Consider the following 13,438-nt stretch of genomic DNA (forward strand, 5'->3'; position numbering starts at 1 on the left):
AATCATACCAGGGCAATCAACCATATTAACTGAAAGCAGGCCTTTGGTACAATCTCTTTTTAAGAGCCTGAAATTAATCTCAGAGTTATGAGCCTGTGGGGGTAGGAAGTACAATGATTAGGGCTATGTTTTGTCTAGAATAACAAGCGAACGTAGTTGGGTTTTGTTTCTTGTTGGGAGGGGGCCCATAGCTCTTTGTTTTCCTCGTTTGTAAAGAAGCTACTGGCCCAGCTGTGTCGGGGACAAGCCCCCGCGGTACAGGACACCTCCCCTTTGTACACACGGTGTTTTCAGTGCTGTAATAGTAATGATGGGAGAGATCATAAGCAAAAGCGTTCTCTAGGCAAGCACACTGTGGAGGTTCTTTCTGTGCATGGTCTCGTTCATGATCAACAGTACACTGCAGTAGGAGGAGGGATTAGGATTCTCTTTTTAGAGATGAGGGAACAAGTGCTATCAAGGTTGGTGAATTCCCCAAGATCTCGGCAGATTTGAACACATGCGGTGAGATTGCACGTCCTGGCCTCTTCCATGCCTCGTGGACGCCCTTGTCAACTCAACAGTTGACATCGGTGCACGGATGAAACCTTCTCTCTTATATCGCAACTCTTTACAACTTTGCTTTCCAGCTTCTCACATACATAACCCTTGCAAGCTAAGTACTTCATGAAAAGGTGCAGTTGCACCTTGTGGCACCCACTGTGATCATTCATAAACCAAACTTCACTTTCTTTCTCTTGTTCCAGGAATGTCATGGATACCTTTGACATCACTATTTTATTCTGTCCCATTTCACATGAAAGGAGATGTTGACTTTGAGTGCTCTGGAAGCCTCTTAACAGATCATTAAGACCAGTTGTTGTTCTATCAATTTAAAAAGGTTTTAAAGCAAAGAATCTTAAAAAAATATATAGCCTCTATTTTCCATACCTCTAGCAACCTGTCTCAATACATATAAATATGCATGTTGTTGCATATCTTTTGATGAAGAGCCAAGACTATTTTTCTCTGAGGATGTGTCCACTGTATTGATTTGAGTTCCAGACTCTCTTTATTTCATATTCCATGCCCACATTCCATTGTATACCATTGCCATATATTATGTTTCTTTAGAATGTAAATAACTTAAGTACTTGGAAGATTTCTGAGGTAAGACTCTTTCATGTATTCTATGATTTTATTTTTGAATTTTTATGGTTGTCTCTCATCTACCTAATTCAACAGAAATTGATTTTAGGGCTTCACCTTTATTAAGTCTTTTAAAAGCTTTCAACTTAGTTTTAAAGAGACCATTCTATTTTTACCTATGTACCACTGGCTTATAGAAGTTTCATTAAATTATTTTATTAAATTATATTGCTTTATTAAATTATTTATAGACACTTTATTGAATTATTAACATATGTAATTTACAGTGACAAATGCAATTGGCCTATATAGGTTTGTGACCAAACACAGCTGACAGTTGGCAAATATACAACTCAGGTGTTGGAGAAATCAATGTACACTAGCCATTTTATCAGAGGAGGAAAACAAAACCAATGAATCCATAATCAGATAGAGCTTGGATCTGATTAGCTGTCGATGAAACAAGACCTTTTCTAAGGCTACATAATTAAAATTTTTTTTAATTTAAAATTTTTGATGGTACCAATAAATAGTTTTAAAAGTAATCCTTTCTTTGAGGTCTGTGCACATGTGTATGTTAGGTGTAGAAATGACTTAGACTCACGGAACTGAAGAGGTCTTGGAGAGCTCCAGCCCACTTGACTGCTTTTACAGAAAGAGGGCCTGGGTGCTCCAATGAACACGGTAGAGCCTCTGGGAAACACTGTGGTTGGTGTCAGAAACAACAAAAAACTTAAGAGATAAAAAAGAAAGAGGCCTGATTTGAGGCAGATAGCATTTCAACAGGATTTTCTAGCTAATTATCCCAATTCTAGAGTTGTAGCATTTTTAACCTATCTTTGAATTTCATGTAGACTTATGAAGAGAGGTTTTTGTGCTGCTTCTAATTATTTTCTTCTAGTTAGAATAAAATAATCTCCGAAGCAAATGACACATCAGAAGATTCACTGAACCCGAAGCCTGGAGAATGAGTAAATGTTCTGCCTCTGGGCAGGGATGTAGTCAGCCTATTTCATTAAGTTATCAAGTTAACCTTTGCTTTCTAATGTGTAGGAAGAAGAGTTCTAACGTGAAGATACTGGTGCAGCCTTAACCAAATTTAGGAAAAGTTGGAAACGTTATCTTCACCCACCCCCACCCAGGATCATCTCCCTGACCATTTGTAAACAGCACATTTTTACTGACACCACCATTTTCTCAATCCTTTTCTGTTTTTCCTTTTGGGCATCTTAACTTTCTCTAAGTGAAATAATCTTTGCTTGTTTGCATTTATTTATTTTATAACTATTATTTCTTCAAACTTCTTACGGATTTTGTCTTTTAGAAACTTTCCAATTCTCAATAATTTTGTGCCACAAACCCAAACATAGTACTGCAATAAATAACCTGGCCTATTATTTAAAGTTATAGGGTTCTATTTTACATTCTTTAGTTTAGTAATTTGCTTTGTTGGAATTTTTTTTTAATAATTTGCAACTTAAGATAATTTAGAAACCTAGGTACCTTTCATTGAATGTAAACTGTTTATTAATACTTCCCCACATACACGAAACCTCCTCCTTTTTGATATGGTAATTTGCAAAGTTTTAATACGGGAATAGTAAGAATGAAAACAAATTTTCTAAAATTGAATTGACTAACACATCGTGTAATCTAGGAGTTATATTTATTATTGATTATAAGTATTTGTATTTTTTAGTCCTTATTTATACCTTCACATTTTCTGGACCTTTGGTTTATGATCAGTAAAGTGACTTGGAAGCTATATAAGTCCTATTTATAGCCTGCATCTGAGAGGACATGCTCTCTCTCGTGAAGTCTTCTGGATGGTGATAAAGGGGGAAAAGGAAAATGTTTAAAACTTAGGCACATTGAAAAGTGCAAGTGGATTTACCAAAAGAATCAGTTATTTTGGGTTTGATATATAAAACTGCACTTTCCTCCACTGTTTATCAGACTTAAATTCCAGATTTTCTATTTAAAGGTGGCATTCCAAATTTGGTTGTCATTTAAATAGTGCCTAGGGAATTATATTTGCCTTTTCTTAAATGTTAACTATAAATATTTGTTAGAAGGAGAGCCTATGAAGTAGAATGTTTTCTATTGCTTAGTAACATTTTTTTTTAAAGAAAAAGATTTGTTTGATCATCTGCACCATAAAAAGACTCAACTGTGGCTTTGTAATTAGTATAGCTCATTTCTGCACTAAAAGATGATTTCAGGCTGTTAGTTTAAGACTTTCCTTTAAAGTGACTTTTGTATAAACTTAACTTTCAGTGTTTATTATCATTATCTAAGATTTCACCAGTTAAGTGAATCTCATTTGGTATACCTAGAAATTTAATTATATTACTTTAAAAGTTGAATAGTTATGCAAATACCCTCTGTGTGAGTCATTCAGTTGTTTTACATTTTGTATCATATGATGAGAAAACTCTATCATCAACCACGGCCCCTGTGCCCTGAAATTCCTTACCAGTGACTCGCTGGACGTGCCCTTGTCTGTATAGCTGGCCTGCTGTTTATTGAAATAGCAACTAGCCAGTCTTCAGTCTTTCAGCATGTCATGTGCGGTTAGTCTTAGCGGTTTTGTGGCAAACAACTCTGATTGTTTGTTTTAGATTTCATGCCTCATTTGAAGCCTTTAGTTATGTGAACCTAAAAAGCGATAGCTTCTTATACGTGATGCAAGGCTTGGTTTTTCAGCATGAAGTTGTTAACCTTAGTTTCTTAGCCATTTCCAATACAGGTAATTGGCTCCCTATTGCCTTGACTGCTGCTTTGGGTTCTACTTGAAGACCTTTGGTTTCAAAAAGCTACAGCATAAATGACACTACAATACATAATGGGCTTATTTTCAAATTCATCTACAACACTAACACAGGTTTGTAAGGATGGTATTTCCAGGGCTGTTTCTGTTTTACATTTCTAACATTTGTCTTTTTCTGAGTGCAAATAAAACATGCATTGCTTTGAAAACAGAAAAATGTATTATAAAAAAAGACATAACATCAGAGAATTATAAAAAGGACTTGGCCTGTCATTTGTAATCCATTCTAAAATTCTAATCCTAATTCTAATTCTAATTGTCAATGGACATGCTCTCCTTTATCTTCACATTTGTAGATTTTATATACTGAGAACATTTTGAGAAAACATTTTTAATTATTAATAATTAGAACATAAAATGTTAATTTAACTGTTAAGAAGTCTTCACTTTTTCTGTAATGAAAACAAAGTTGGACTTAAAATTTCAATATTTTATGGAAATAGTGCAGTGATTTGTTAGTTTAGATTTGTTAGAACAACATGACTGAAAATACACATTTCCATATCTGAGGGTCTCACGGGGTGAGAGTTTCAAAAGCAAATGTTTAGAGAAGCACTTGAAAATACATGTTTTTAAGAGGGAATCTTAACCTAGTTCAGTGGCATTTTCATTTACATTTTGAAATTAGTATAGGTGCATACACGAAATATGAATTATTATATATCCTAAAACAATGATACACTTAAATTTTCATGTTGCTTCATAATAGGTAATTAGTCTTATGAACAGAGGAAAAACATGGACAGAGTGGCTAAATAATGCATTAAATAATTTACAGATATATTTGGGAACATAAAATGAAAAAGTTCATCATTTTTTTCCCCACACATTTCAGCATTTGAGCTGTGGAATCAGATTTTGTGTCTACAGCCAGTCATTTCCACTTTCCAGGGCCCTGTTTTTGGAAAGTTCTTTGTCACTATTAAAATGAAGTTCCTGAGAGTAACTTCTATAAACTTATGCTTAATTAATATCAGTTTTCATCACTGTTACTAAGGTTCAATGTGATACCTTTACAGAATAATTTGTCACGTATAGTTATAAAATATATTCATGAATGGTAGGTATATTTTGTAATAATTATATTTTTCTGATTACAAAAGTAACACATTCTCCTTTTTTATGATGTACCTTCCCCCACTCAACATTATTTCAGGAGAATAATCACTATAGATCTACCCAAATCTTTTAAACAAGTATGTAATACTTTATAATATAACTTTATATTACAACTTTTTAAAAACAATTTGTCTATTGATGTGCATTTAGTAGTTACATCTTTCGGTTTTTGTTTTTAGAACACTGTTATAACCATTGTTACCTTACCTTTATATTTTTACATTTTTCCAGAAGTGTTTCTTTAAGCCAGCTGTCTAAGTTGTTTTTCTGGACTATGGGCTATGTACATGTAAACTACAAATCAAAGTACTCAGCATAATTTCCTTCCAAAATATTGGATTGTTTTGCGCTTGGACAGTCATTGGAGAGACTATTCTTTTCCTTACACCATCTCTAATGCTTTGTGCTCTCAGTCTTCCAGCATTTTTCTAATTTGCTAAGTAAAAAGTTATAGTCAGTTGCATTTTAAGTATTGGGGAGGAAAGAAGCTTTTAAACTATTTGACTGTTTACATTTTTCTTTGAATTATTAGTTCGTTCTCTTTATTCAGTATTATCCTCTATTGGTTTTTTGGGCACTCTTTATTTGGATATCTTTCGTCTTCTCTGTTTGGCACATATTTTCTCACAGGCTGTCTCTTACCTTTGCTTATAGTGTATTTTCCAGTAAAGAAGTTTACATCTTTATTTGATTTTTTCTTTAGGCATTCATATTATTTTTAAAGGTCTTCCTAAATTCAAGATCATAAAACTGTCCCCCATGTTTTCTTTGAACCATCTCACACTTTTATACATTTAAATGTTTAAACTCTATGGAGTTTATTTTTATATCTGCTGTAAGAGAATGATCAAAACTTCTTCATTCTCTGTCAAATAACCAAACTTCCTAATAGCCTCTTAATTGAAAAATTTCAGAACTATTTTGACTAGTATCATTGTCATTACGAACACCGAATTGCCAGCACAGGGTTAAATTCTTGGTGTCTGTTATCTCTGAGGTTGATACTAGTATTACTACATCCGTTTTACAGATGGAGAACTCACAGCACAAGGGGCTTAGTAACTTGCCCAAGATGAAGCAGCTAGAAAGCGGTAGTCAGGAGTCAGGATTTGGCCCTAAGTAGCCTCATTCCAGAGCCTGTCCTGGCAGTCAGTAGCTGGGTTCCACCCTGAAATGAATGTAGGTTGTGGCTCCGCCATGACCACATTCTCTGTTAAGTCTTCTCTCAGTCCTGTCCCGAGCCTTCATCCGCGGGTGACCTTCCCTCTGCCCCACTCTCCCGTAGGTTCCCGTCTCCCTGCTGTCCCTCTTGATCAGCAGGGTGGGGGGCATGCCTGTCCCCTGTTCTTCCTTCCCTTCATTAGTTCATTGGTTATAAAGTAATGGCTCGGAATCTGGCAGGCAGTGTGGCAGAGCAAGCCTTGTTTCCACAGAATTTTGGAGCTGAAAGTTCTCTTCTTATCAACCACAAGAGGGATAGTTAGTAACATGAATTGAGTTGCTTTTTGGGGGGTCTATCTCTAATGTTAGTTGAATAATTTAAGAAATACCTGGCTCAAGTATTATATTAAACTATTACTAAATGAAAAATGCTCAAGTCTACAATTGTTACTTTCGGGATGAAATTTCTAAATAATATACATATGAAATGTTCAGCTCTTCTCAAGGAATGATTGGTAGGAACATTTTTTTCTAGTTCTCTGTCTTTTCAAAACTAGCATTTAACTTTTTCATCTCTTTAAATATGCTGCACCCATTCCCAAGTTCTAGCATTAGAAGATATGCCATGGGTACATGCAGGGTGAAAGCTGTGAGCTCGACAAGTGGCAAATTTTGTTTTCTTTTTTTTTGTCTTTATTTATTTTTTTACTGTTACATTCAAAAAAGATGAGGTCCCCATATATCCCCCACCCCCTCACCCTACTCCTCCCCCCCATAACAACAATCTCCTCCATCATCATGAGACATTCATTGCACTTGGTGAATACATCTCTGAGCACCGTTGCACCTCATGGTCAATGGTCCACACCATAGCCCACACTCTCCCACAGTCCACCCAGTGGGCCATGGGAGGACATACAATGTCCGGTAACTGTCCCTGCAGCACCACTCAGGACAACTCCAAGTCCCAAAAACGCCCCCACATCACATCTCTTCCTCCCACTCCCTACCCCCAGCAGCCACCAGGGGACATATGGCAAATTTGAAAACAGAAGTATGTTCTGAATTTAGCTGTCACAGGAAGGCTGCAGTCAACTCAGTTTTTTATCGAAAAAACCCAGTTTAGGTCTCTGGGGCTCCAGGCGGGCCTTTACTTACCTGAGCTTCTCCTTGGCGTCTCAGTCTTCAGGAACCAGCGTCACCGTGGACATCGCCGTGATGGGCGAGGCGCACGGCCTCATCACCGACCTCCTGGCAGACCCTTCTCTGCCCCCAAACGTGTGCACATCCTTGCGGGCAGTGAGCAACCTGCTCAGCACCCAGCTCACCTTCCAGGCCGTGCACAAGCCCAGGGCGAATCCCGTCATTTCCTTTAGTGAAAACTTCACCTGCTCTGATTCTGAAGAAAGTGCTGAAAAGGACAAGCTCGCCATTCCCAAGGTCGGTGTTAATGACATATTCCTTCAAGGATCAAACACTCTTCTAATTGTCTTCTAGTTCTCTTTCCGCTCACCTAAACCCATGTGCAGATTCCTATCAGTTACTCAGTGAAGAGGTGTTCATTGTGGTAGCAAAAGAATTAAAACTCTAAACATAAGGACTTCCGTCCTTGGAGTTGGTAGCTTTCTGTAAACAGAGTCCCTGTTGCCTTTTATATTCAAATCTTTAAGTCATTTTTATTGAACCTGCTAGGTGCTAAGGATATCACAGCAAAAAACAGATAGGAATCCTTGCTAGACTGGTTTCTGTTTATAATCCATTGCCTTCTGAAACTTAAGGTTCCTTTGCTCTTTGATTTCTTAATGTGGTGTCCTCCATAGTACTCTCATGGATTCCCCAAACCTAAACAGTCTTTTAATCAGAATAGTTTTGGATGATTATAGATCATTTGAAGTGAAAGAGGGCCTTTGTGGTTTGTAAAATACCTTCTTTTTACATAATAGGATATGAGAGTTGTATAAAAGTAAACTGTAGGTTCAAGTTATACAGTAGCAATAGACTCTTGTGTTCAGTTCAGACCTCATTTATTAGTTGGAAACAAGTCACATTAAAGGCTAAGAAATTAAGCAAAATGGTCTCTGGTGCATCCAGCAGGGTTGTTTATCAGAGAAGCAGCTATCTCCTTGAGCTGGTAGTCAATCAGTAACATCCAAGCTCTTGCAATTGTGAAAATCTTGACCCAAGAATATGTTCCTCTGTCAATTAGATATTTGCATTGTTCCCTTCCAAAATGAGCTTCTCGTAAGAAGGTATGCCCAAGTATGATAGCACATTAAAGAAATGGAGAGGGAGACAAACTGGGATTGCTCCAAGGTTTCAAAACAGACTTGAGGTCCTTGACAGATTCAGGACAAGAATGCTGGTATTTTCCAGTCTCGATCATTTCCCTTCCTACCAAATTACCTTCTGAGATGTGTATTCAGATCTTTAAGAGATAGGAAATGATTCAGTATCAGAGCTATTTTTGAATCCCAAAGTGCTGTATACTTCACTTCTAAAAAATTTTACCATCTCCAGAAGAGCAGAATGTGTCTTTGTAAACCAAGGCTGCCCAGTTGGTCTCCTAGGAGTAAGTAGCCACAAATAAAAGTGTGTTGATGTTCCAACTCTTATGACTATTGCTGAAGTTGTATTAGGAGAATGCCTCCACTTTCCTCTTTAAGGCTAAGCGTGCACTTTAGAATGCTGGCACTCGTCCTAGTGAGTCCAGAACCCTGCCTCAGTGCTGCTGATGTCCCGTGTCCCTCTTACGGTATGGTGAGAAGAGACATAAGAGTAAGGGGGAGAGTTGGGGGCACAGTCTTCTGTAAAGAGGAGTTGGTACTGATGACATTACCCAGAACTCTGATGGCTCAGTCACATTAACCATGAGAGAAATGGGACATTTTGTAGAAAAGATTTACACCTTTACACTCAGTCCCTATCATTTATTAATCAAAAAATCAAAATGAAATCAGTAAGCCCTTGAGTAGATAAATTATCGTGTAAGAGGATATTAAAAAAAAGCCCATGTCCAAACAAGTGACTTTGCAGGAAACTGTCTGCTCATAATAAGTAATATGATGTATGTATATAAGTATGTCAATCTTACAAAGTTATCCCAGGGGAAATTGAAGTGAAGACCTCCAAAAGGTAATTTTTGTAATATTCATTCATTTTGGCCGAAGAGTCTTATATTGAATTTCTGAGTACCCAAAATTTAGATGGGCTATATTCAACCAATATAAGTTTAGGGTTATAAAATATGCTTGGTATTAAATCAACACTCCTTCCTAGCGACTGAGAAGGAGTTTACCTCCTGGACTGCTAAGACGCGTTTCCTCTACTTGGACAACCACCACCTCAGCCACAGGTCTGCCCACCCTGGAGCCTGCACCAGTACGGAGGGACCGCAGTGCCAGCATCAAACTTCACGAAGCCCCATCCTCCAGGTGAGACGGTGCTCCTGCTAAGTCCATGTCTCTTAGGGAGGCTACTTACCCAAAAGGAATTATGAACTCCAGGGGGAGGGATGTGAAGAGGTGGTCGGAGGCCAGGTTGGGAATGGAAAGGCACATCATTTATAATGTGGAGTGGTATGGGGCTTCACCTCAGACAAGTAGGCATAAGGGCTGTTGTGGGACCTTCAGTGGAGAGAGGGTCTTAAGGTGATTCCTGCCAATGTGACATTGGCTGGGGAAGGTTGAGCCCTGAATAAAGTGAGGCTAGACTTTACTTAGAATACAAGATGGAGACCCACACTCAGACCTTCAAATCAAAGGCATCCACCCTGCCACTTGTCGTTGACTTAGACTCCTTGGCCACCCTGAGGAGCAGGTAGATCATGAGCCTACGAACACTTAGAGCACATGCTCAAACACGTGATCATTTAAACTTTAGTTAGTATGTTAAGTCCAGTGGTACAAAGCGACTTGGAAGCCAGAATTACCAAAGTTAAATAAAAGGTAATGTTAAGATCTAAAAGAATCTTGAAGAATACATTCAGTCAATAGGTGGGAACTATTGTGTTTGCTTTCTGTTTGGAATAAAATGAGCATACTTTGCATGAATTCAATAACTATGAGAATATTTGCCAAGTGATTTCAGGTTTTTCAAACATATATATCAGCTTTACTAATGACCTTATGACCGAAAAAATATCTACATCATTACTGGACTACCTGATGGCAATATTAGACGTGGTTTTCTCCTGACCTTAGCCCTGAGTATAAATAAAGCACCAAGATGAGATTGACAGAGAAATGGACACCTTTCAAAGCATAAGATTTTAACGATTGCTCACTTTGCAGGCTTTCTTGATTAAAAATATGTTTGTTTGGTTATTTCCACGGTAATGTTCCTAGTCTAATAATCCTGTCGAGTCAGATTCAAACTAGTATGATTCTTTCAAATACCAGTATAATTCCACTCCATCTTATTACTTGAGTTTTTGTAAAACTACTGACGACAACACCTGGAGGTGCTCCCCCAATCTGTTTCATAAATATTCCCTAAAATTTGAAATGATAATTCACTGGTACTATTTTCCCCTGAAAATGTGGGCCACTGTTAGATTTTACAAGATCCAATGCTGTTAAATGGTATGTAATAGTAGTATACTTAGGTATTTGTGCTTAAGAAAATGAACTATGTTCTCAGTGTGTACTGTCAGAGAGGCACCCAAGTTCCTAACACACCTTGCCAAGTTTCCTGTTGAAAAATGGTCTGTGGTTTTCTTTCTCTAGAATGAATCTACCAAAAGTAAGCTAAGAGATTCTCAAAATGTCTTCTTTCTTTTCATTATTCTATGTTACTTCTGGTCAAATCTCTTGTTTTCCTACTCTTCTCTTCTTTCAGTCAATAAAAATAAATTGAGACCTGAAATTGAAATAATGAAGAGGAAGATGGATGCAATAACTGTTAGGAGCTTATCAACCTTTTAAGGGTCCTATTATCCTGCTTTATGAAGTAAATATTCATTCTCAAATAAATGCAAGAGGCACAAGGAAGGGCACATGATCCCACTTATTCTGTTTCTCCTAAAAATACTCGTGGATGGCTTACTGGGTATACTTTTTCATACTAACTTACTATTCCTAAATTCATAAGCCTATAAGAAGTCCCAATATAAAATCTGATAGTAATACAATGTTTTTCATCATTATAAAGAAATTAAATTCATTTTGAACAGAAATTTAACCTCTTAAGGAAAAGCCATATATAAGGAAGTGGCAGTAGTGTCACCATTAATATGACTAGTTTTTGGTTGGCTCATTCTTTGTAGTGGGTGAAAATAGTAAAAAGAGTGTTCCAGGTGGTTTCTAGTGGGATTACAAACTAAAGTTAAAGCCTCTTTGCTCAGGAAACCTATTGCTAGAACTGCTGATTGCTTTCAAAATTCATTCGGGTATTAGCCCCTGTGGGTTTTATTTCTTTCCTTCCATATCTGTGTTTTGTTTTTAGAACTGAAGTGAGCAAAAGGAGAACAAGAATGGGAAATAAATATTAGACACAGTCCCACAGCTTATATCCCTTTAGTTATACAACTGGATAATTTATACCTTGGTCATTTTAAGTACAGCCTGATAGAAAGGACCACGCAACAGACGTCAGAAGGCTTGTGCCCTACCATTCAGAAATGTGTGTCCTGAGAAGCAAGTTCCTATCCACCTGAGCCTCCATAAATACTACAAGGACTCGTTAGGAAAAGGGGGGACTATTGTGTACTCAGGAGGCAAGTTATGTAGAAGATTACTAGTGGTGCTTTTAAAAAACATAGGCTTGAAAGAAATGGGAAAGACTGAAGGAACTCTTACCCTAAAGCAGTCAAGTCTACCTTGGAACTGACCTCTGTCTCTGTATATAAGGCAGAAAGGAGACTGTAAGCAATCTAAAAGAAATGTTAGGGCCTGAAAAGATTTTCAGAAACTGGAATAAAGTTGTTAGAAAATTCACCTTTTAGAGAGGAGTGCTCAGAACTTCTGCCAGAGACACATGGTCAGTTTTGCTCTTCTGTGTCAGAATAAGGAGGCCAAGTAAAGGTTTCCCTAAGCCGTTTTCCTCTCCCAAATCCAAATTATTACATATTCCTAAGATCTAAACAGGAATGAGAAAATATGGGTCAGTGCAATACTAAAAGCTGTTGTGAGGATCACACAAAGAAATACAGGTGAAAGTGCTTATAAATGCTAATTCATTATATAATTATGATTGATTATATTAAGAATAAGACAGCTATGGCTAGGATTTTATTTATCGTGAAATTCATTAAATCCTTCTACATTAAAGGTACTCTGCATTGTACTGTACAAAACCTTTCAAAATGAGCACATTTTATGTTTTTCTTTGAAAAAATAAAACCATAGTAGCTCATTTTTCAGCTAGTCTTCATATAATTTATTTTTTTTTTTGAGAGGTTAGAAAAATCAAGCCAGTTAATGTTAAGGTCCTGTCCTTTAAAAGTCTACATAGAAATATAACTAAAAAATGAAAAATCTAGGCCATAAAGGCATCACATTAAAACTTCTCACAGTGGATCTCATAAGTCAATCAAGCATGTATGAGGAGTTGAAAGGGAACAGCATTATAAGGGAATAGTTGGTGAAGTTATCTATTTCAGATCCAAAGGTTACTTTGATTTTCTTGTTTTAAAATTCCAAGAATTTATGAAATGCTTAGGTTGAGGTTTCTAAGATGGGCATGGAACAAATATTCTTCTGTGTGCTTTCCTTAATTGTATTTGATAATTGCTGGAGTTCATTCCACATTTCAAATGTGTCTTTTATGACTTTAGAAATTGTTGTGATACGTAAGGAGAAAGGATGAAATTTTAAATGCTTGGATCAATAGCTGAAAAACATCTCTCTGAAAATGAAAAGGATAGAAGAAATAAGGTAACACAAGGAGTCAGAATTTGAAATTAGACTCAAAACAAATTATAGATCTTAGTGCTAAATTTACTAATAAATCAAAGGATGCAGGCCATAGTCAAGCACAGGCTCAGCTTTCTTCCCTTTAGAGGTACGAGCCTATTACTGATTCTCCCTAAATGTCCTTTACTTCCACATTAGGACATGTTCTGGTTTGAATTTAACATGCAGGGTTTTAAGTAATAGATGCCTAATGTTGCTTTCACAAAGGGAGCCATTTTGGTTATGGAACATCTCCAAATTATACCCCATTAATTATACAACTTACGTGACACTCTTCAGTTATTCATGT

At 36.9% G+C, this 13,438-nt stretch overlaps 1 protein-coding gene across 2 annotated transcripts in view; it reads left to right on the forward strand.

Moving 5' to 3' along the window:
* PDE3A (phosphodiesterase 3A) overlaps nt 1-13,438 on the forward strand; it is a 326,093-nt gene that overhangs the window by 241,266 nt on the left and 71,389 nt on the right. For both annotated transcript variants that reach the window (XM_004473228.5, XM_058282866.2), the window contains exons 3-4: nt 7,421-7,678; nt 9,515-9,669. In XM_004473228.5, coding sequence (XP_004473285.3) covers nt 7,421-7,678; nt 9,515-9,669 — 413 coding nt within the window. The remainder of the gene's footprint in view (nt 1-7,420; nt 7,679-9,514; nt 9,670-13,438) is intronic.

Source organism: Dasypus novemcinctus, chromosome 20, assembly GCF_030445035.2.
Source record: "Dasypus novemcinctus isolate mDasNov1 chromosome 20, mDasNov1.1.hap2, whole genome shotgun sequence".
Classification (NCBI taxonomy): Eukaryota; Metazoa; Chordata; class Mammalia; order Cingulata; family Dasypodidae; genus Dasypus; species Dasypus novemcinctus.